At 38.5% G+C, this 22288-nt stretch overlaps 1 protein-coding gene across 14 annotated transcripts in view; it reads right to left on the bottom strand.

Annotated features, from left to right (window-relative positions):
* Nucleotides 1-7967: 7967 nt before the first annotated feature.
* SLC9C1 (solute carrier family 9 member C1) overlaps nt 7968-22288 on the bottom strand; it is a 94481-nt gene continuing 80160 nt past the window's right edge. For all 14 annotated transcript variants that reach the window (XM_070582690.1, XM_070582698.1, XM_070582696.1 and 11 more), the window contains 9 exons: nt 20168-20293; nt 18420-18518; nt 17524-17697; nt 16191-16322; nt 15868-16053; nt 14236-14362; nt 12731-12780; nt 10325-10409; nt 7968-8353 (listed from right to left, as the gene is read on the bottom strand). In XM_070582690.1, coding sequence (XP_070438791.1) covers nt 10332-10409; nt 12731-12780; nt 14236-14362; nt 15868-16053; nt 16191-16322; nt 17524-17697; nt 18420-18518; nt 20168-20293 — 972 coding nt within the window. In that variant the 3' untranslated portion in view covers nt 7968-8353; nt 10325-10331. The remainder of the gene's footprint in view (nt 8354-10324; nt 10410-12730; nt 12781-14235; nt 14363-15867; nt 16054-16190; nt 16323-17523; nt 17698-18419; nt 18519-20167; nt 20294-22288) is intronic.

Below are 22288 nucleotides of genomic sequence, written 5' to 3'. Positions count from 1 at the left end.
TAGGTTTTAAAGCTCTAATTGGCTTTATTGAATGATTCTTGAATCAGGCAGCATCCCATCTGGCAAGCAGAAAAGAGCTCTAAGGAGCTGTACCAAATGGAAGGCTTTTATAGGCGGAAGGGGGAAAGAGGGCATTGTTTCAAGCTTAGGTAACCTGCCTGTGTAGGAAGAAGGGGGCTATGTGGCAGATTACCTCATTGATGCTGACCAGAAAATTCCAGACTGCCTGGTTAAGACCATATTCCTGGGGGAGATTGTAACTGTAATTAGGTTAGATACTGTTACCGAACCAGGTTCATTTTTGCCCGCCACCCAGAAAGCCAAACACCAAGACGACGAGATTGCAGCAGAGAGAGAGTTTATTCACAAGGCAGCCACGTGAGGAGGCAAGAGCATGAGCCTCAAATCCACTTCCCTGAAAATAGGGACTCAGGGATATTTATGGGATAGGGGGCAAGGTGGTCTGAAATGTGGAGGTAGGTGACTGGAGATGAGGAGAAATGAGGTACTGGTGATCTGTGCAAGCATAGTCAGACTTCACGCCTCTTCATAGGACCCATGCTCACAAAATGGTGGCATTAGTATGATCTGAGGGTGGAGATTTAGCCTCTTGACGTCAAAAGTTTGCCTATCTGACATCTGCGTGGGCCCAGTTGATGAGTTGGTGGTCTCCACTAGCCTGAAGTGGACAAGGAGTTCTAATTCCTGAAAAACAGCTCACATACCCATTACTGTGGTGACCCAGGCTCCAGGGAGATGTTATCTATAGCAACCTAGTGGGAGTCAGACAGCACATTGCCTAAGCAGCACAGTTAACAACGGGTGGGTTAAACAGCTAAAAGCTATAGTCAGTAATTGCAAAAAGAAGGAAAAAGTTTAGTACCTAGATACTTAATCATCAATGGCTATTTGCCAGTTGCAATGTTACGTCTTGGTTTGCTGATGTGTGGCTTAGCACAAGTGACTACATTTGGGGCCTGTCTCTTTCTTAACAGAAGAAATAGTGTTAAAGGAACTGAGGTACTAGCTGTGCAACACCAGACCCATTACACATCACTCTTGCCTCTGTAGCTGCTCTCCAGGCTTCGGTCTGTCTCTGTGGGGGATCTCCAGGAACACTTTATTACAAATGGGTGGAGAGGGGGATAATCCTTGTCTAGGAGGAAAAAATTTTCTGGAGTGAGCGGGGCCTGTGAGGGAAAGGAGGGTAATGTCAATCTAGGAGGACTTGATACATGAAGCACAATATATTATTATTTATAATACTGTAGTACTGTAAGGTCAACTACAAATTAAAATAAGGTGCCTAACTCTCTAACTCTCCAGCCCAGTCATGCAGTGGTTGAGTTTGCAGGCTTTGCTGCTCAGCGGCCCGGGGTTCGTTGGTTCGGATCCCTGGTGCGGACATGGCACCGCTTCGCAAAAGCCATGCTGTGGTAGGCATCCCACATATAAAGTAGAGGAAGATGGGCATGGATGTTAGCTCAGGGCTGGTCTTACTCAAAAAAAATAAATAAAAAATAAGGGCAGAGACTTCCTCCCCTCCCTTTTCTTAGGGCATTTACTTTAGAAAACTTGAAAGTTCTTTCCCTCCATCTTTGAAATGCACGTAAATCTTTTTAAGGCTGAATAAGCAACCCAGGACCTGGGAGCCATCTCTTTGAAATGTAATCATCAAGGAAGAGAGCACGCCTCTCTCCCAGTTTCCTCCGGAGGACAGGAGCAGGACTGCAGCTGCCACCTGGTTCCAAATTGCAAACCTGCCTCCAGTCAAAAAAGAAGAGGAAATTTTCTCTTTTAAGGACAATTAGCAGACACATTACTAAATGAATTTAGGACGAATTATGTGTGGCAAACGCTGCAGTCAAATCTTCGTATTTGAGGACTGGTCATTGTTTATCTTGAGAAAATGTATGAAATGGATTGTATCTGGGGCTGGCCCGGTGGCTTACTTGCTTGATTTGCTGCACTCTGGCAGCCCGGAGTTCGTAGGTTTGGATCCCAGGCATGGATGTGCACATCACTCATCAAGTCACACTATGGTGGTGTCCCACATGCAGCATAGAGGAAGATTGGCACAGATGTTAGCCCAGCAACAATCTTCTTCAAGCAAAAAGAGGAAGATTGGCAACAGCTGTTAGCTGAGGGCTAACCTTCTTCCCCCCAAAAAAGAAAAAAATAATTATATCTGCTTGGCTACATAGAAGGGCAAGATTTCTTTGTTTTTGCAATCCCCTTAGCAGGTTGCCTGTAATTCATGTCATATTCTGGTTTAATGCTTATTTGATAATAAAACTGTTTTCTTTTTCTCCTACTTCTGTGGAGAGCTTTTCTGGGGTGGCAGGAGATTTTGTTTTTAATTACATTTCTCCAACAGTACCTCCACGCAATTTTTCATTAATCCCTCAGGTAATTAACTCTAGGAAAGATGTTAGGGTGGTATATTTTCTAATCTTGGGAATATCTAAAATTCAGAAAACCCTCTCCTTGGTAAATTATATGAAGCAGTGAATTAAGAAAGAAAATTCTTAACAAAGCATTGTTAAAGAGGGGAAAATTTCTGCTTTACCCTCTTAGTTCTTTTGGCTGGTCAAATAATTAAAATGACATTAGAGAGATTAACAGGAGAAAAACAAATTTAATTTCATACATATGGGGAATCCACATAAGCCTGGGAGATTCCAAAGATAGTCAGGCAAAACTAGATATATATGTCATCTTGGTCTGAAGAGAAGAGGGTAGGGATCTGGGACTTCAAAGGGAAGAAAAGCAATTAACAAGAAGATGAAAAAAAGTAAATGGTTGGTAAACAAATATTTGCTGGGCCTTACAGAAACAATGAGACAGAGAGGAATTTTAACAAATAGATGTTTCTAGGTTCCTCCCTGTCTACCATACCTAGTTCATATCATACCTGGTAGTTATCTACGGTGATAGCTCCCTTCCCGGAAGAGGTCCTGTATCTAAATTCTTTCAGACAGTTATAGGGAAGGCCAAATGTTCTTCCTGAGTCTTTTGGGTCTTGATTGTTTTCAGCTCAAAATAATCTGCATGCCAAAGTGGCACAACTTGGGGCAGCCTGCCCTGAATCTCATCAGCATATATTAAAAATTAGGGGTGCCCACTCCACACAGATCTAAGAAATATGAGGCTTCCCTAGTCTGTTTCTCCCATTCTCCTCTGTTAAAACCACTTCCTTTCCCAGGCTGGATAACTACAATAAATTTTAGGGCATGTCTTCCAAGCTACCTGAATCCTTCTTTTTTGTGTACAGGAAATCTGAGGTAACAGCCAACGGTCTGCCATTTTGTGCGTGAAGAAAGTGATGTGTGTGTGTGTGAGAGAGACTATGAAGGAGTCTTGACATACTGTTATAACTAACCTTTCTCTTCCCCATTATCTTCAGGAAAAAATGAAAAATTCAATCCAAACTAAAAGTCCCTCTCCTCAATGGCCTCTGTATCTTTTGTATGATCTAGAGGTCAGCAGCAAGGAACTGGTGTTTCTCAGCATTGTAGAGGAAAGATGAAATGGACAAGGGAGCTTTGACAGTGAGTAGGGCTGTTGTTGACTCCTGACCAGAATGAATTAAGATATCCCAGACCCTTGGTGGGGCAAACAGCCTGGATGCTGCCCCATGGGTAGCTTAATTAGTCCCAATGTTGAGCAAAGTCTTCTTTGAGTCCAGAGAGTCAACACCATAGGGGTGAGGGTTGGCAATCCGTCTGCCATTGTAATGAAGGAAAGGCTGAGGATTGCTAGCTAACTTTCAAGCTTCAGTTTTACTCAGGTCACTAGAGGGAGAAGCTGAGCTGTGGAAGTGTTAGCTATCAATCATGAAAACGTCTTATGATTATGTCTTGCAGCAAGAAAGAGCTGGACATTTATAATATGTGCAGTTATTGCTGTGGAACTGACTCTGTGCTAAATAATCTACCTTCACTCCACAAACGAAAGTACAGCAACACACATCTCCACATAAAGAGGCCAATATAATAAATCTTTGAAATCATACATTCTCTCTTCATCCTTCTCAGTACTTACCCCAGTGCCTAATAGTTATGAGAAACATACATGTATTGAATGGGAAATAAAAGCCTGGATATTTGTAAGCAGATGATGGTGAAATCAGAGGAAGTTTGAGCTGGAATCTTTAAATTTACTTTTCTATCCTTTGGCATTACTGTAGAGAATTAATGACCAATGCAAAAACTGTTTTATTTCCAAGATCATAAAATAATATAATCAGAATAACCATTTGTTGAGAGCTTTCTATAATCCATGCACTGTGTTAAATGCATTAGTAATTAGTTAAATTACAATTTCTCATTTGCTCCTGTAAGAATTCTATGGGATAAATACAGTTTCCTCTATTTTACAGATGATGACACTCAGGCTCATAGAAGTCAAGTGACTTGCTCAAGGACACCCCAACAGTGAGAGAGTGGATAAGTTCAAACAGAATGTGGACCGTATCTATCTATTCATTGTGTTATTTAATAAGTGCTTGTGGTAAGACAAGCTCGGCTTTGAACTCTGGTCTATATCACTATAATATGTCTGGAAAGGCTGAATCATATTTGCAAGTTTGGAGTGTGTTATGGCTTCCCAGTTCTTGCATGACTTTCAAACTCCCAGTTGGCCTCAGCTGCCAAGGCAGGTTAGAAGCCTTTTGGATAAGAGTGATGTTTTGAGCCCCTTCAGTCTTAAGGAGCCGGATGGAATAAATCCAGCTCTAGCCTACTCCTTTTCAGACTTCTGTGATTAGGGAAGGGAACTGGGAGAGCTATGTACGCATAAAGAAAATCCTTTTGGAGCACTTTATGATAGGAAAAGAACTGGTTTATTTAAGAGTTCTTGTAGAGTCAGGAATCTAACAGTTTAGCTAAGACTTCCCTCCAAAAAGTCTTATAGAAAAGGTGAAGACTGTGTGGTGAGATAACATTGAGAGATCTTTCTGAGTATTATTTATTACTATTATTTTTTTATTGAGATCACATTGGTTTATAACATTGTGTAAATTTCAGGTGCATATCGTTATATTTTGGCTTCTGTATAGACTGCATTGTGTTTACCACCAAAAGTCTAGTTTCCATCCATCACCATACATATGCGCCCCTTTACTCCTTTTGCTCTCCCCCTCCCTCCTTCCCTTCTGGTAACTACAGTCTATTCTCCATATCTATGTGTTTGTTTATCTTCCACATATGAGTGAGATCATAAGGTATTTGTCTTTCTCTGTCTGACATTTCGCTTAGCATAATACCCTCAAGGTCCATCTATGTTGTCACAAATGATATAATTTTGTCTTTTTTTGTGGTGGAGGAGTATTCCGTTGTTTATATATACCACATCGTTTTTATCCATTCATCTGTTGATGGGCACTTGGATTGCTTCTAAGTCTTGGCTATTGTGAATAATGCTGCAATGAACATTGGGGTACATATATCTTTTTAAATTAGCGTTTTCATATTCTTTGGAGAAATATCCAGAAGTATATCACACGATATTTCTATTTTTAGTTTTTTAGAAATCTCCATACTGTTTTCCATAGTGGCTGCACTGGTTACACTGAGTATCATTTTTTAACTACTTATTTTGTGGTACAGCGTATGAGCTGGTTAGGAGTCCTGGCTACTGTCAGAGAGTCAGGCATTTGAAAGCAATGACTATTAATTGCTGATATTCCTCGGTAAGGAGTATTTGGTTTTAAAGAGGAGGAAGCAACAGAGTTCCAGTACCTCTCTAAGTGAACTTTGGGGCTGGGATTTTGCTTTCTGCTGGAGGGATGTTAGCATACAGCTCCACTGACTTGTCAGGAGCTATAATGATGCAGAGGGTTATTTTAATGGTAAGGGGACTGCTGGAAACAAAATGAGAATTTGCTCAGCTCACTGAGAGGGCTCTGACAGATGTAATGGGCAGGTGGATGGGACGGCACTTTTCTGTCATTGTTTGGGCCATAAGTGACCCTTAGGAAGAATGTGCCTTGATTTGCAGTTTCCTGTTCCTCATTAGGAAGACTAACATAGAATCTAAAGATTAAGTATTTGGAGGAAAACAAATACAGCTAAGTTTAAGCACTGTAAAAGTTAAAAAGCTACGTTAAAAAAATTCCAAGAGTCAAAGGACCAAGGAAAACCTTTATCTAAAAAATTTAAAAGCAGACGATGTTCTGGCCTTGGTAAGCAAGTAAGTGGGTTTCCTCTGAAGAGTCAAATGGAAGTGACCTCCAAGCACCATCCTCAGGCCAACATCTGTGTGTTACATTCCCAAAGATGAAGGAAGAGTCCAGCCACACAGGCCCCCACACCCTGCTGATCAGGGCGGGTATGCACCATGCACTGTGCTGGGATCATTTCATATCTCAGTGTCCTGGTCAGTGTTCTTGCCCCACATGGAAACGTCTACACTTCAGGACACGAACATAGTCAGACACCGACGATGACTAATATTTGTGGAGAGTGTCCTTCTCTTCTCCAATGGCTTAGATTTCCAAAATAAAATCTAGAGAATTTTAAAAGCATCACAAACTATATTGAATGGGCTTGGAAGATTTGAGTCCCGGTGTCATCACGTCTAGCTGTGACTTTGAGTAATTTATCTGAATTCCCTGATCTCCACTACTTTCTCTGTACAATGGGGTGAGGATAGACCCACCTCCTAAGGTTCATGTGATGATTGCTCGAGGGAATGAGGGAAAGCCCTTGGAAGAGTGTCTGGTGCACACAAAGCTCGCTGTAAGTGACAGCTGCAGTTGTGGAGAGCACGTGTTCCCCGTCCTGGTGTCTCATTCCAGATCGAGGGCTTCACTCGCCATTGCCCTAACACTCCTGGCCTGTCCCCACCTCCTCATTCATTCTGCTGAGGTGGAGTGGCTTATCAGATCGATGAATCTGGAAGCAGAATCTGGACATTCTTTGTCCAGCCTCTTCTTCCTGATTTCGTTTGGTAGTGGAATTGCTCTTAGAAATCTTGTATTTTCTGCTGTTCTCAGCCACACAGTAACTCAATGATAAATGCCTACAATGGTCAATGTGTCCAATTCTGGTGGCCAGAAGGCAACTACGTTCTCTGTGGCAGCTCAGTCACTAACAAGGGTTTGCGTGTGGTGGTGGGGGTGTGTGTGTTTTAGTCTCTAGCTGCCTTAATCTTTTGCCTTAATTTCCAGTTGGTTCAGAACTCATTAACAGGATCCTTCAAACACAAAAACAACTGCCATGTAATTATCACAGGAAAAAAACTGGTTGAAATTAGTTTTGGAGAGAAATGATAGTAGTTTGATTTGACTTTCCCAGCAGGAGCAAACCAAATTGTCTTCTCCACAGGGATGTTTTATGAATGGAGTCTCTACACTTGGCTTCTGAAAATGTGCTTACCACCCATTGTACAAGAACAAAGTTTGGAACAGCATTCAGATTTCCTAACCCTTGGGTGGAAGCATGATCCTAAAGACATAGATGAAAATTTTTATTAATTCTTCAGATACTTATTTAGGACTTACCATACTTACCATACTGGAGGTATGTATAACATAATAGCTAATCACAGTACTGTTTTCAAATCTGTGCTGTACCTCTTACTGGTTGTGAGATTTTAGGCAAATTATTCACACTCACTCTTTCAGTTTACTCATTTGCAGATTGGGAATGATAGTACCTACCTTGCGTGATTGTTGTAAAGATTAAATAAGTTCATAACCGTGTAGCATTTATTATACACCAGTATACATAAAGCACATAACAACTCTTAACTGTTAAGACTATTCTGAATAATTATCTTCCAGGCGTTGTGCTCATTGTTGTAAATATAATGGTGAGCAAAATGGACACTGAAAGTTTCCTTTAGAATGGAGTTATTTGGTTCAGCCTAAATCAATTTCCAGTCTTTACTATTTTAGCTCACTGAGCGTTCCCAAGATGAGTGAAGTACAACGCATGACAAAAATCAATACTCGGTTCAAGAGCAACATTTAAGCTGCTACTTTAATGGCATTTTATTTTTCACAAAGAGAATCAAACCATTTTGCTCCAAAAGCAATACGCAAATATCCAGGTTGCATAAGCTTATTTTCTGGCTCTAAAACTAAAACTTTTTCTAAGATTTTTGAGATGTTTTAGATATTTAAAATAATAGGTATTTTAAATCAAGGAAATTTTGCAAAAAATACGGTTTAAATGGAACGAGTGCGAGGTCCATACTTCTTTGCTTATGGCACCAAGAACATCCACAAAGGGTCCAGCTGGAAGTTGCTCTCTCTCCATGTAGGAAATGTGTTTCAAAAACAGGAGGCATCTCGTTAGAGCAGCACCAATGCGTGCATCAATCTTCAAAACAGTCTTGTCCACCATTCCTAACAGAAGTGGGAAGGGAAAAAAAGAAATGCAAAAGAGCTTTGGAATCTTTCAACATTGACCTACGATCCAGATGAGGCTGCAATAGAGGGTCAGTTTCATTCCCACAACAAACGTCTCCTGGTCATCATTGCTGAGGCCAAGGAAGCGAGTTAAGCGAGTGAGTGTGAATCACTCATCATTCATAAAGCAGTGGCAGCAGTGATTTAAACTGAGAGGCAGAGTCCGAGAAGCCCCTGGGGCCCGTTGAACCAGATAGAAGTTTACAGATGATCAGTGGGAGCATTTTCCACTGTGGGAAACTAACTGACGCCATCATCACTCACTGAGCTTCAGCTACGACTGTACCATCCTTTTCATGACTCTGCGACTGCTGAGTGAAGGGGTGATAGAGAGGAACAGACAACCATCAAATAACTTATATTTGAATGATGCTTTATAGTTTTAAAATCATGTTTGCATTATAAGAGTAATAAAACCACATAAAATAAGAGAAAGGAACAAAACTATCTCTACTGTCATCGTTCTAACATCTAATTGAATCATTTGGATTTATATTTCTGGTCTTTTTTCCTGTTAAAAAAATCATATGTACAGTTTTGCCTTCCTCTTTGTATTTTACTTTGGACTACGCAACCAGTCTTTTTGACGATGCGTGATATTTCCTTATATGGATGTTCTGTAGTGAAATTATGTACTTTCTTATTGTTGAACACTTGGGCTCTTTTACATTTTTTACCATTAAAAATAGCAGTGCACTGGACATTTTGTCAATGTGTCTACTTTAATACTTCATATTACTCTCTTTGGATTGATTTCCAGAAGGAAAATCACTGAGTCAAAGTGTGTAAGTGTTTTTGTGACTGTGTTAAAAACTACTTTTACTCATTTACCAGCAAAATATGAGAAAACAAGTGTCACTTTATTTTCATCTATTTCAAAGGAAATAGATGTTACTATTGAATAAAAATTGTTAATTTAAAAAAGCAAATATTAATACTTCATTGTTATTTAATTTTGCTTTTCTTAGGTAACTATTTCCTCCATATTCTGGTTATTGACTTTTCCCTGAAATGGCCCTAAGTTTGCCTATTAGAATCATAGTTTTCCTTATCACTTTATATACATTTTTTCCAAGGTAAAGATATTGAATGTATTGCAAATAATCCTTTCAAATGCTTTTTCATAGTGTATTGTTAGCCTTTAAATCTATTTTAAAATATGGTCTTTGTTATAAGAAGTGGCATGCAAGAGTTAACATTTTTAAAATGACGATAAAATGAATTATCTGAAGGTCATTGTTTAATCCAGTGGTATGCTTTACGTAAGATGGAATCATATAAAATGCTCATATACACAAATATTTCCCCATACATGTCACATTTTGAATAACCACTAGCCAGACTGGTCCCTTCATTGTTCCCCAAAAAACTCGCTCTCTTGGTCCTTTCTTCTGAACGTCTCTTTCTTTCTCCACATGTTTATGCTCAATAGCCAGCTGTTTCTCTTTTGAATTCCTTTAGCTTTTGTTGGCACTATCCATAGCGTATCTTGTATTGTTATTTAATTGCCTTCTGGTATGTTTTGTCTCCTTGACTAGAATATAAACTTTTGAGAAATGACTTAATAACTTATTGCCTGTTTATACATATCTTCCACAGTACAGGGCAGCCTGAGAAATGACCTGCCAAATTGGGAGCAGCCAATGTTGCTTGTGAGATTAAGTCACAGAATATAGAGATGAAACCCCGAGACTATAAAGTTTTCAGAAATCTAGATAAAGGAATCTCAGTTTAGAGTTCATTTTCCAAATTAGAATTTAGAAATAGTGTCATTAGAAGAATCGACCAGCCAGTGGAGAGTGGTGTAATTTACACTATCACACAAAGGGCAAGTGAATTCTGGCTTCAGTCTGTATCTCCAGGGACAGGTGTGCTCCTGATCATGTTGAGGAAACTGAGGCAGCTTACCAAGGTTTCATTTAGGTTTTTTCTCGTTGACGTCATCTATCTTCATCTCTTCGACATTATCAAGTAATTCTGTAGGCTGTTCAACCTAGAAATGAGATAGGAGAGAGGAGTCAAATTCTGAGACTTTTAATGAGGATCAGATTTATAAAGCAGGTCTGGTGTCAAATCTGGTCTGTAGAACAGGGGACCAAGAACTGGGACTTCTGGCAGTGGCAGCACAAAAAACACTACATGAGGAGCTGCTTGATGTTGAGACACGCCTTTTCATTATGTGAAGATAAGGTCACAACTCTGAGGTGGTGGGGGAAGGGTTTGTGGGGAGCGGGAAGGGAGCTGGCTCAGACACATAGCCAGGATCCAACAAGAGGGAGAAAAAGTACCTACTAAATAACACAATTTGAAGATCTTCTCTATATGACTCATTAGCTAATGTTTCTACCATTTAATGGACTGTCTCCCACTGTCACACTACTTCCTCTGTATTAACTGCCATCATGCAATCAATTTTTTTAATTATGAAAAAGCAGCATTTTGGGAGAATATGTACAGGGAGAGCAGTAGCTTCCTGGCTCATCCCTCCATTACCCAAAATATGCTATTAAGCGGAATCTTACAAGCTTGGCAGCCTGCCTAGGCTAAGGAGAAGGATGGCCTAGTCAGCGTGCTCTCGAAGCCATCTAATATTTCATCTTTTAAAAAAATTGTAATTTCTCTTTGTTATTTCCTAGTCTGCAGCAACAACTGTGTTTGGGAGAATTAGAGGAGGTGACTGTATCCATATTTTTTAGGAAATGAATATGAGGAGAGCAAAGAAGTTTGGAGAAGTCATTTAAAATGTTAAGAAGAGGTTGTCAAAGACTGATAGAAATTATGTGCAGAGATTGCTTGTTATGTGCCCAAAACTATGCAGTGTACTTTTCCTTTCTTTAATCCCCACAGCAGCACTGTGAGGAAGGTATTATAAACGAGCAATGTGTTTTATAAATGAGGAAAGTGATGGTTACATGGGTTAAGGAATTCGTCTGAGGTCACATGGCTAATAAGTGATGGAACCAGGAGGCAAACCAGGGAGTCTCATGCCAGACACCCCATACTCTTAGCTCCTCTGCTGTTGGGTCAGGAGTTCCAGGCAACAAGCCACAACCAAGGGAGATCTGAGGAAAAGCTTCCCCAGGAAGACTCCAAAATACTCAGGGAGAGAGTGAACTTCCTGCTTTTATGCAGGGTGGGGACTTGGATATTAAAGAAGAATATTGGCCTGTTGAAGGCCAGGGAAGCTGGACACATTTGAGTTAAAGATGGACATGGCAGAAACACATTCAACTTCCCCATAGAAACTATCGTCATCTCTCATTCAGCGTACGCTTGTGAGGAGAGGTTTGGGGAGGAGGAGTGTGCGTTCTCAGTTCTATGCCTAGTACTAACAGAGCACATGGACTTAACTGATGTCAAACATATTTTTAACAACCAGATATACTATTTTCTGGCTTGTGTATTTGTAGCAGACATCTCTCAGATTCTGGGCATTATAATCAGCATCTCCTGGAGTAATACAACCAACTTGGCAAAGACTAGAATGAAAAATAAATTCTCCACCCCGTCTGGGACTCCCAAAGGGCCAGTCTACTGTTAAGCCAGTGTAGATGATGTCAGATACTTTCACTCTATTCTCTTTGCTGCAGTTTCATTTCCAGGGCCCTACAGTTTCATAACTTGGGCTCTTGTTGAAAAGTTGGCCCAGATCTTGAAGATCCCAAGATGCCCAAGTGACCTATCCAAGTTCATAGTGGACCATGAAATTAATCAATATTTGTGGGACTTTCTGAATAACTTAGGTTAGCTTGGGGTAGATTAGATTAGAGCATTTATCATTGAGCTCCTGCTTTGTGACAGGCATCGTGAATACAGGGGCAAACTGCCTTCAGGTTGGAAGATCCCAGATGTACAGCTGAGGTAGCAACGAAGCCTTCAGACCAGTCAAAGTTCCAGCACGAAGTGGAGAAGCGGAAGGGGCTCGTGTACATGACAACCATAGCCACCCCGGTAAGTGCCTGGTTGCTAATGTGATTCAAGAAGAATATTCTGGCATTTCCTGAGCTTTGTCTGTCTTTGTCATTTCTCTAATATTTACCGAAAAATACAAATACAATTTCCACTGTATCCCACACTGAAGGAAAGTGTTCGTATCAAAATCTACAAAATGACTAGCTGGTGAACTCCTTCAGAATATGGGAAACATAGTAGTTTCCATAAATTCCAGACTCTCTTCTCCCCAAAATAAAGCTTTCACCTCAATACCTTTGGGGAGATAAAGCAGGAAAAAAAAAAAAAAAGATTGGCAACAGTTGTTAGCCCAGGTGCCAATCTTAAAAAAAAATAAAATAAATAAATAAATAAAAAATTTACCTCAATACCTGTCTCATCTTCAGGGTGCTCTTCCTGTATCTTCTCTGTAGCTGGTTCAAATAAGACTGAGTTAGTTCAAGCACTGAAATAAAGGCCTGTTTCTCTTAGCCCTCCTATCAAATTAAACCAGGGTCAAATCCTTCACACCGGGGCCTGTGCTCTGGAACTGGTGGTAACCTCAGCTGGTGAGAAGAAGGATCACTTTTTAAAATAAGGATTAGAAATCTTTTATTATAAAGATTATGAAACAAATGTGCAGAAAGTTTGGGAATTAGAGAGAAAAAATCGTCTATTGTCCCAACATCCCCAAACACTTTTATGTTAATACGTATCAAGAGTTCCGGGCCCAGTGGTAAACAATGGGGTTACAGAGGAAAGCAAACCAGTTATGAACCATGCTTTCTTGGAGTCTATATTCTAATGGAGCAGACAGACCAGCAAAATATAAACCAAAATATACGATATGGAACAATAGGCCTGTGTACGTAATGGGCAATGAGAGCACAGAGGAGAGTGAAGTTTTGTGAATTTGGGATGGATCAGTGATGGCTCCTTGGAGCAGAGTCTGAGATGTAAAGGATAAGGAGTCAGCTCCATGGAATGGGAAGGGTTCCAGGGAGAAGGAACAGAAGGAATGTGCAAAGGTTCAGGAATGAGAGACCATCAGGTCTCCACATTAAGTGAACCATTAGCAGTTGGGTGTGGCTCAGTTTTAGAGAGTGAGGAGGGGAGATGGCTGGTGAAGGAACAGATGGTGAAGGTTCCAACACCATGTCCTACTTCTGCTGAAATGAAAGGTCAGTGGGGACTCGTAAGATGACAGTATTGTGTGTCCACATGGATGCAAAGTTATATAACTGTAACATAATAAAGATAAAACTTTTATTGACAGAATTTTAAAGTTGATTTCTATATTTCTAAATTTAGAACATTATTTCCTCTTTAGCGAAATGATAAATATTACATTCTGTTGTTATTTATTCTATAATTTAATTCTCTACTATTCAATTTTTCAATCTACATCAAACATTTTCTAAATTTTAATCAATTGCTTAATAGTAATTAAATACTTATTTATGTTATGATTCAATTTCTATTATGTGAAATCTGTATAAAGAATAGGCTTTATATTAAGGTTATCTGTTCACCTCCAATGGTTTATATCTCTGTTGTTCAGACAGTACACCACCATTTTCATTACTACGGCTATATAAAATACTGTAATTTTTGGGAAAAGCTAGAAATTCCCTCACTAGTCTTTTTTTTAATATTATTTGGATAATTATATATGTTTATTCTTACAGATGAAATACAGAATAATTTCTAACTGTAACTTAGATATTCTCAGTTTGAATTCATACATTGGATATCAAATATGGCAGTTAAAAGGATTCCTCAGTACTCTAGGCAGAATGCATACAACAGTTTCTAAATACATATATATATATATGGCTATTTTATAAATAGAAAGTAAGTTCTCAATTTCTCAAAGAAATCTAACTTACAAGCTGATTCTTCTGGAAGAGACGGCTTACGTGAAGATACATATTTTCTGGTGTTCCATCTGAATTTCTTCAAATCGACTGGAGTTTGAACAATCATTACCTTTGTGAAATCTTCAGTGCCTTGTACCTGAGAGTTGACAGAATACAAGTTAATTTCTGAGTAAATATCATACAATTAAATGTTTCTCTAGTAAGCTGCTATCTCAGGCCCTCTCTAAATATTTGGGTCTGAAAATTGAAAATATCGATACATATTAGATAGATATCTTAAAATACATGGATAGTTGGTTTTGTGAAAGTCAATATTCCATACACTTTCATTGATTTTTAAATATTTTGTGCATTTCTCTTACAAATGAGAAAAATGATCAAGAATTAATGATCAATGACTAAAATAGAGACTTTTTCTATGTGGCAGAAGAAAAGTGTTAAAAACAATGGATTTCAAGAAACGCTTCAACCTTGTGCTTGTTTTCAATATGCTTTGAATCACATTGGTAACCAAATACACAGTGAGCAGGGCTTTATGCTCAGCAGAGTGGACAGAGCTGGGAAGATATTGGGCTACCTTGAGAATCTCTTGCTTGACCATCTAAATTCCCAACCAGCACCCACACCAAAGCTCTGTTATTATGTATGTATCCAAGAATAGAAGGAGGGAGCACTATAGTTAAGAATAATATGTTACTTCCTCTCATTGGGTATCACATTGGCGCTGGTGGCGTCCACGCAGAAAATTTTCTTGCGACCATTTCTCACCTCAAGATTCCTCTTATCCTTACCTCATGTCTTTCTAGTCCCCCAAATCTACCCTGTAAGTACTTCTAACATAGCTGTAAATGTTTTATTAACATATTTACATATGTTTCTTTTCACTTTGAGAGCTTTCTTGAGGGCAAGTTGCAAGTCTCATTTGTCTTGATCACTTCAGCATCTAGCACTGTTTCTGTCATATATTAGCTGCTTAAAAAATACACGCCTAATTTAATTGACTCTAGGTCCCTCTTTCAATTTACTTTCTGTAGCTATATTTTATACACACCTTGATTCTTCCTGACATGTGCCTCTCTTACTGTACCTGAACTTGCGCGCGCACACACACACACGTACATACAGTCCTCCTTCTTTCCTTCTTCACATGGCACAGCTTCTCACTTTCCTTGGAAGGGGAACTCAACAGCTTAAATATGAGAAGTCCTTCACTGACACATTCACTTCCAAAGTAGCTGGGGAAATACCACTAGTATCGGGTCAGCATGGGTCTGGCAGAAACTTCTAGAGTATTATTGCACAGTCCAGAAAGAGCGGTCCTTCTGCAATATGCAAATGAACTTAACAGGCCCTCTTTTGCTATTTACAACTGCACCAAAATCGAACTGTGGCCAAAAGGTACAGCTTGCCTTGCTTCATTGACCGAACAGGAAAAGCTTGGTGTTTGGGCTACCCAGTGCCAAAACAATAAATGAACTGGGTATGTGTGTGTGTGTGTGTGTGTGTGTGTGTGTGTGTGTTTATGGAGTGCAGGAGAATGGGAGAGGATGGGAAGGTGGAAAAGTGACAAATTTTCTAATGTTAACACATTGTTGGACATATGGCATATTGACCTGAAGACGTGAATCAATATTTCTTTACCTGATGGCATGTTAGAGGAATTAAGGAAGGTGCCTTATAAGCTTTTCGTAACTGACAATCTTCTAAAGCTCCATGTATAAGGATGACATAAATTACAGTTTCATCATACATATCAGTTTTGATGTTCTGTGGTATATCTTTTACACAAACGTTACACAGCTTTAATTGCATCTTGTAGTTCCAATCCTATAAAAAAACCCATAATTTCATAGTCTACTGTTTACAAAGTTTAATATAAATTCCTAAATAGTTAATTTCTAACAATACTTTAATAGAATCCTTTAGTTCAGAGAGAAGGACGAGTTTGCATTAATACCTCTTACCTCATAAGATAAATGTCCCCTGATTTTTTGGGCAGTAATAGAAAGTCCAAGTTTTAGCCACATTTTGTATTCAATGTGAGGGTAATATTGTTCAAAAGCTTCATACAAGTCACTTTTGGGAATAAAACATGTCTGGAAAAAGGAGGATATAAATTTAAGACTTCATTTTGTGTACCTATGGTTTAAGGAAATAAGGTTTTCTCATTTGTATATAGCATTAAAACTAAGAATTTATGTACGATTTGAATTACTGCCTGGAAACCTAATAAAATGTTTATATTAGTAAATATTTGTACAATATTGTCATACACTAAATCTTAAAAGGCTACATGATCCAATGAGAACTTTTTTATTATTCTTATAGATTCGGAAAAAACGGAAAACAAAGTATCAAGAATCATTTACCCTTTTTAACGAAAGATGTAAGTGATTCTAAAAATACATTATTTGAAGGGAGCAAACTTTTTAGGCAACAATAAGATGTTGATGCTAACAATGAACAGACTATTGGCTACTAGGAAAAAGTTTCTGTGAATATACAAGACTTCGTGTATATTGGTTTTGATTTCCCTTGGGTAAGCACCTTTGAGTGGTATTACCAGGTAATACGGTAAGTGTGTGTTTAACCTTAGAAGAAACTGCCAAACCATTTTCAGAAGTGGTTCTAACAAGTTACACTCTCACCAGCCACGTACGAGCATTTCAGTCGCTTCACATCCTGGCTAATACCAGGTATTCAGTCTTTGTTGTTAGCCAACGCAGTAGGTGTGTAGTGATTACTCATCATGACTTTAATTCGTATTTCTCCGAGAGCTCATGTTACTGAGCCTATTCTTCATGTGCTTATATATTTACTGGGTTCAGTTGTTTTCAGTCATTGTTCTTTTTGAGCTAAAATTAGGCCACTGGGAGCCCCCACTGCTTTGAGGATTTTGTCCTCAATCGTGCCTAGGGAAACTTCCAACCACTTTGCTCAACTTTTCTATTAACAGATCCTAGCTCTCTGACTTCTTCCATTCCTTATCCTCCAAATTATGGTATTGATAATTAACATATCCCATCTAATTTCCCCATGAAAGACCTCATATAACCAGTTTTTCTGGTTAAATCCTTCTTTCAATACGGTAGGTTAACTTTTGCAAGCCATTTTGTCAGGATGTTATACTGGGTGAGTACAATTCTGTAACAAGGTTTTTTTTTTTTACCATTCCTATATTTTACAAAATTTTCACTACACTGTAAACATATACTGAGTAGTATAGAAATATTCTAAAATTTGATACTAGATATTTAACAGGATACAACAGTGAGAGGTATGGTGATGTTTTCTGACCTCGACTACAGTTTTGCAGGTGGCAGAATATTTCATGGGTTCATTAGTTAAGCAGTTTAGCTCTCCTATTATCTCCCCGCTGATCAAAAAGTCTGTGTAAGTTATTGGATAATCTTTCTCCTCCGTCTCCCAGAGTACTTGGTCAATTCCCAAACCTGGCTTTGATCTTTGAAGCTGTTTAGGAACAAAGAAAGAGAAAAATACATATGGTCAGTTAATTTACCAAAATTATCTAATTTATGGCTTTTTTCCTTTGGTTTTAACAATTTTAGTATGTACATATTGTTTCAAGAATACTTGTTACTGGTATGTTTTTAAGTAAATTTATTGAATTAGCAATGGCTGAGAAACAAAGCAATCTTTTTTGCTGTTGTTGAGGAAGATCAGCCCGGAGCTAACATCTGTGCGAATCTTCCTCTATTTGTTAGTATGTGGGCTGCCAGCACGGCACGGCCACTAACAGAGAGGTGTAGGTCCACACACGGGAACCAAACCCATGTCCCTGAAGGGAAGTATGCGGAGCTTAACCACTAAGCCACTGGGGCTGGCCCCAAGGCATTCTTAAATACTCCAATCTTTCAGATTCCTCCTACTCAGACAACCTGTACCTGCCTTGGAATGGCTAAATGCCCAACTCAAACATACGATAAGCAACAATTTATATTATATTTTCCATCTTAAAGATGATCCTTTGATGGTTACTTGTCATCTATGGGAAAGCGTGACTTAAAAGGTGATAAGTGGTGTTAGCCGTTGTGTCTGAACAAGAAAATCATTGTTTGGATGGTAGCTGCTATCCTAAAAAAGGAACAATAAAATTCCTAACATGGGAAGCTCTTAATTCTCAACTTTTTAACTAAAGCTCACAAATGCATTTATAAATAACTCTGCCTTACCTTTACCATGCCTGAAATAATTATATAAATTCCTTTGGGCTCATCACCTTCTTCAAATATATCATTTCCACAATCAAATGTTACAACTTTGGCTCTTTCCTAAAAAATATCACCAATAGTAAGCTATAAACAATGTTTTAGTAGTCGTTGGGGATGTTGAAGTTTACATTTTAATAAAAGTTTTACTTTTTTATTTTTGAGGCAGATTAGCCCTGAGCTAACATTTGCTGCCAATCATCCTCTTTTTGCTGAGGAAGACTGACCCTGAGCTAACATCCATGCCCACTCTTCCTCTACTTTATATGTGGGAAGCCTGTCACAGCATGGCTTGACAAGCAGTGCATAGGTCCGCACCCGGGAACCGAACCAACGAACCCTGGGCTCCCAAAGTAGAATATGAGAACTTAACCCCTGCACCACGGGGACAGCCTAAAAAGTTTTACGTTTGTAAAGTAAATATCACCCAAGAAGATCTGAGCTATCATGTTAGTAATAAGTTTGTAAAAGAAAATAGGAGTTATGGCTAGCAAAGAGAGGAAGGTGGATATTCATGTATGTATGTAATTTCAGGTGGAATATTTATACATAGGTTAGAAAAGAAGTAATCTAATCCAGGAATAAGAATGTAATGGACAGGTGCAGGACAGATGCAGACTAATGTCACATATATGTCTCATACATACTCATGCTCTAAACAGCTGATGAAGTAAAAAGAGAAATTATTCATTAAAAATATTTTAAGTAGGTAGTAAAATGTAATTGGTCTTTTGCTACCAGCTAGATATAGAAAAAGAATGTTATTAGAACAAGTTAGACCCTTTCATTCGTTCATTCCACAAACACTTATTGAGCATCTGCTATGTGATACGTAACGTGCTGGGGGCTAGGTGTTCAAAAGCTGGATGAGCTAAAAAATATAGTAGGGGAGAGAGGTGTCAAGATGATTGTAGGGGCCGGCTCCGTGGCCAAGTGTTAAGTTCCCGCTCTCTGCTGCAGTGGCCCAGGGTTCGGATCCTGGGCGCGGACACAGCACCGCTCGTCAGGCCGAGTTGAGGCGGCGTCCCACATCCCACAACTAGAAGGACCTGCAACTAAGATATACAACTGTGTACAGGGGGGGTTGGGGAGATAAAGCAGAAAAAAAAAAAAGATTGGCAACAGTTGTTAGCCCAGGTGTCAATCCTTAAAAAAAAAAGAAGATTGGCAACAGTTGTTAGCCTAGGTGCCAATCTTTAAAAAAAAAAAAAAAGATGATTGTAATGTAATGCACTTAATGCTATAATAAAGATATGTACTGGCTACAGTGGTGACAGCTTCTGTCCTCCAAACTCAGGATGTACAACAGGATGGTCTTCTACTTGTGGGGTGTGTGATCCCACAGCTTACTTTTCTGAGTACCTTTGGTGAGGATGTTTTCAGAGAAGCCATAAACAGGGAAGGTTTGAAAAAAGCAAAAACAAAAGGCATTTCAAAAAAAGTAAATAGCACCCACAGAGGAATGGAATTAGAAAACAGCATACTGTGCTGGGGTACCATGAGTGGTTCAGTGTGGAGTATGGGATATATGACGAATGCACGGGCTATGGAGGCACTTTCCATGTCATTCAAAGGGATTTTGATGTGATCCTATAGGCAGTAAGGGATACGAAGAATTTTAAACTGGAGAGTATCACGGTCAAATCTTTATTGTTTAAAAGATCATTTGTTGGTATATTAAAGATGATATTACTAGGAAATAAAAATATTACCTGAATGAAGTTGATATGGTCCTCGTCTTTATCTAGCCATGGAATATGGTACAGTGCTTCTTCAACAGTAAGAGGCTTGATAATAGGCTGAAAATCAAGTATCTCTTGTTTTTTGGCCATTATTAACTAAAACCACAAAATTTAAGAAAGGAGGTGAGCAAACCTGGTGTTCACAGAATGCTTAAAACAGTTATGGCTTTGTACTATTTCCTTCTCTTGCTCTTCTGAGATTTTTGTTCTTCCATGGAAACCGCCAACCTCTGCCCTCTTAGAGCATTTTTCTGCTATTCTTCTGAAGTCATCGATTAAACTTTTAAAAGTAAACCTTTTTACTGAAGCATAGCAGATAAGCAAAAACTGCACAAATCACTAACGTCCACTCAAAACACATTTACAGTGTGAAAACATCTGTGTAACTAGAACCCGGATTAAGAAAGAAAACGTTTCCTGCCCCCTAGAATCCTCCTTTATATTCTCTCCTAGTCATTACTCCTACCCAAGATAAGCACTCTTCTTCTATTACTGTTGTTTAGTTTTGTCAGCTTTTGAGCTTTATCTGCACGAAATCAGAGTATGCACTTGTTTGTGTCTAGTTTCATTTGCTCAACATTATGTTTCTGAGACTCATCTATAATGCTGCAGGGAGTAAAACTTCATTCATTTTCACTATTGTACAGTATTATGTTGTATGAATATACCGCAGCTTTATTTATCCCCCGTTGATTTGCATTTGGGTTGCTCCAGTTTTGGGCTTTTGTAATGCTGCTATGAGCGTTTGTTCACTGTACTTATGTACACATTTCTGTGAGGTATATGATTATATAATCTAATTTCTGGGTCTTAAGATATGTATATGTTCAAATTTAGTAGATTCTGCCAAACAATTTTGCAAAGCGATTGCATCAATTTACACTCCCACTCTAGCATTCCCACAGCTGCATACCATCGTCTACACTTGGTATTGTCAGGGTTGTTTTTTTGTTTTAGTTTAGGTATTCTAGTGGTTGTGTATTGATATTTCATTTTGATTTTAATCTGTGTTAAGCTTACGACAATGATTTTTTGGTGTCTTTCCTTTTGTTTATTGGCTGTTTGAATATCCTCTGTTGTGAAGTGCTTGTTCAAGTCTTTTTCTGATTTAAAAAAAAATGGGTTTTCTGTCTTGTTCTTATTGATTTTTAAGAGATTTTAATATATTCTGCATGTGAGCCCTTTGTTGGATATATTTATTTTGAAAATATTTCCCACCTTTGTGTGCATTGTCTTTTCATTCTCTGAATTTTTTAATAAAGAGAAATTCTCAATTTTTATGTTATTTAAATCCAATTTTCTGTTCTGTTTAAGAAATCTCTGCCTAAGCCAATATCATGAAAATTCTCATGTTATCTTCTAAAAGCTTATTCTTTTACCTTTTATAGTTATGTACAATCCATCTGGAATTGACTTTTTCATGTGGTATGAAATAAGAGTTCAGATTCATGAATGAAATAGGTGCAAGAACTCTACACAGAAACAAAACAAGGACTACTGAGACAAAATTAAACCTAATTAAGTGGAGAGATATGTTAATGGATTGAGTCAATATTAGAAAGATGTCAGTCTCTAAATTGATGTACAGGCTTACTGTGATCCCAATGGAAATTGCAGTAGACTATTTAGTGGAAATTGACAAGCTGATTCTACAATTTCTTTGAAAATACAAAATGCCAAAACTAGTCAAAATAATCGCGAAGAAAAGAGTGAAGCTGGAAGATACACACAATCAGATATGAAGATTTTTTATTGTTTCAATATGAGAGTGTCATATATATTGAAAAAGATTCAGTGATAAACAAAAAAATAAAACAAAAAAGAGTTCAGAAACTGAGTAGCACACACACAGTCACGTAATTTGTGACAAAGACTCTACTGCAGTGTAGTAGGGTAGGATGATCTTTTCTGTAAATGATGCTGGATTGACAATTCTCCATATGGGAAAAAATGTTAACTTTAACCTAGCATTGTTATGTGAGGCATTCTATATGACATTGTTTCTGTTCATTATTTCTATTGTCCTACAGGATAAACTTTCCCCATAATCGGGTATATTGGTCTTGGTTTTTTAAGTTCGAAACTTCCAGT

This window comes from Equus przewalskii, chromosome 18 (assembly GCF_037783145.1).
Source record: "Equus przewalskii isolate Varuska chromosome 18, EquPr2, whole genome shotgun sequence".
In the NCBI taxonomy this organism is placed as follows: Eukaryota; Metazoa; Chordata; class Mammalia; order Perissodactyla; family Equidae; genus Equus; species Equus przewalskii.
This window is presented reverse-complemented; position numbering and strand designations above follow the sequence as displayed.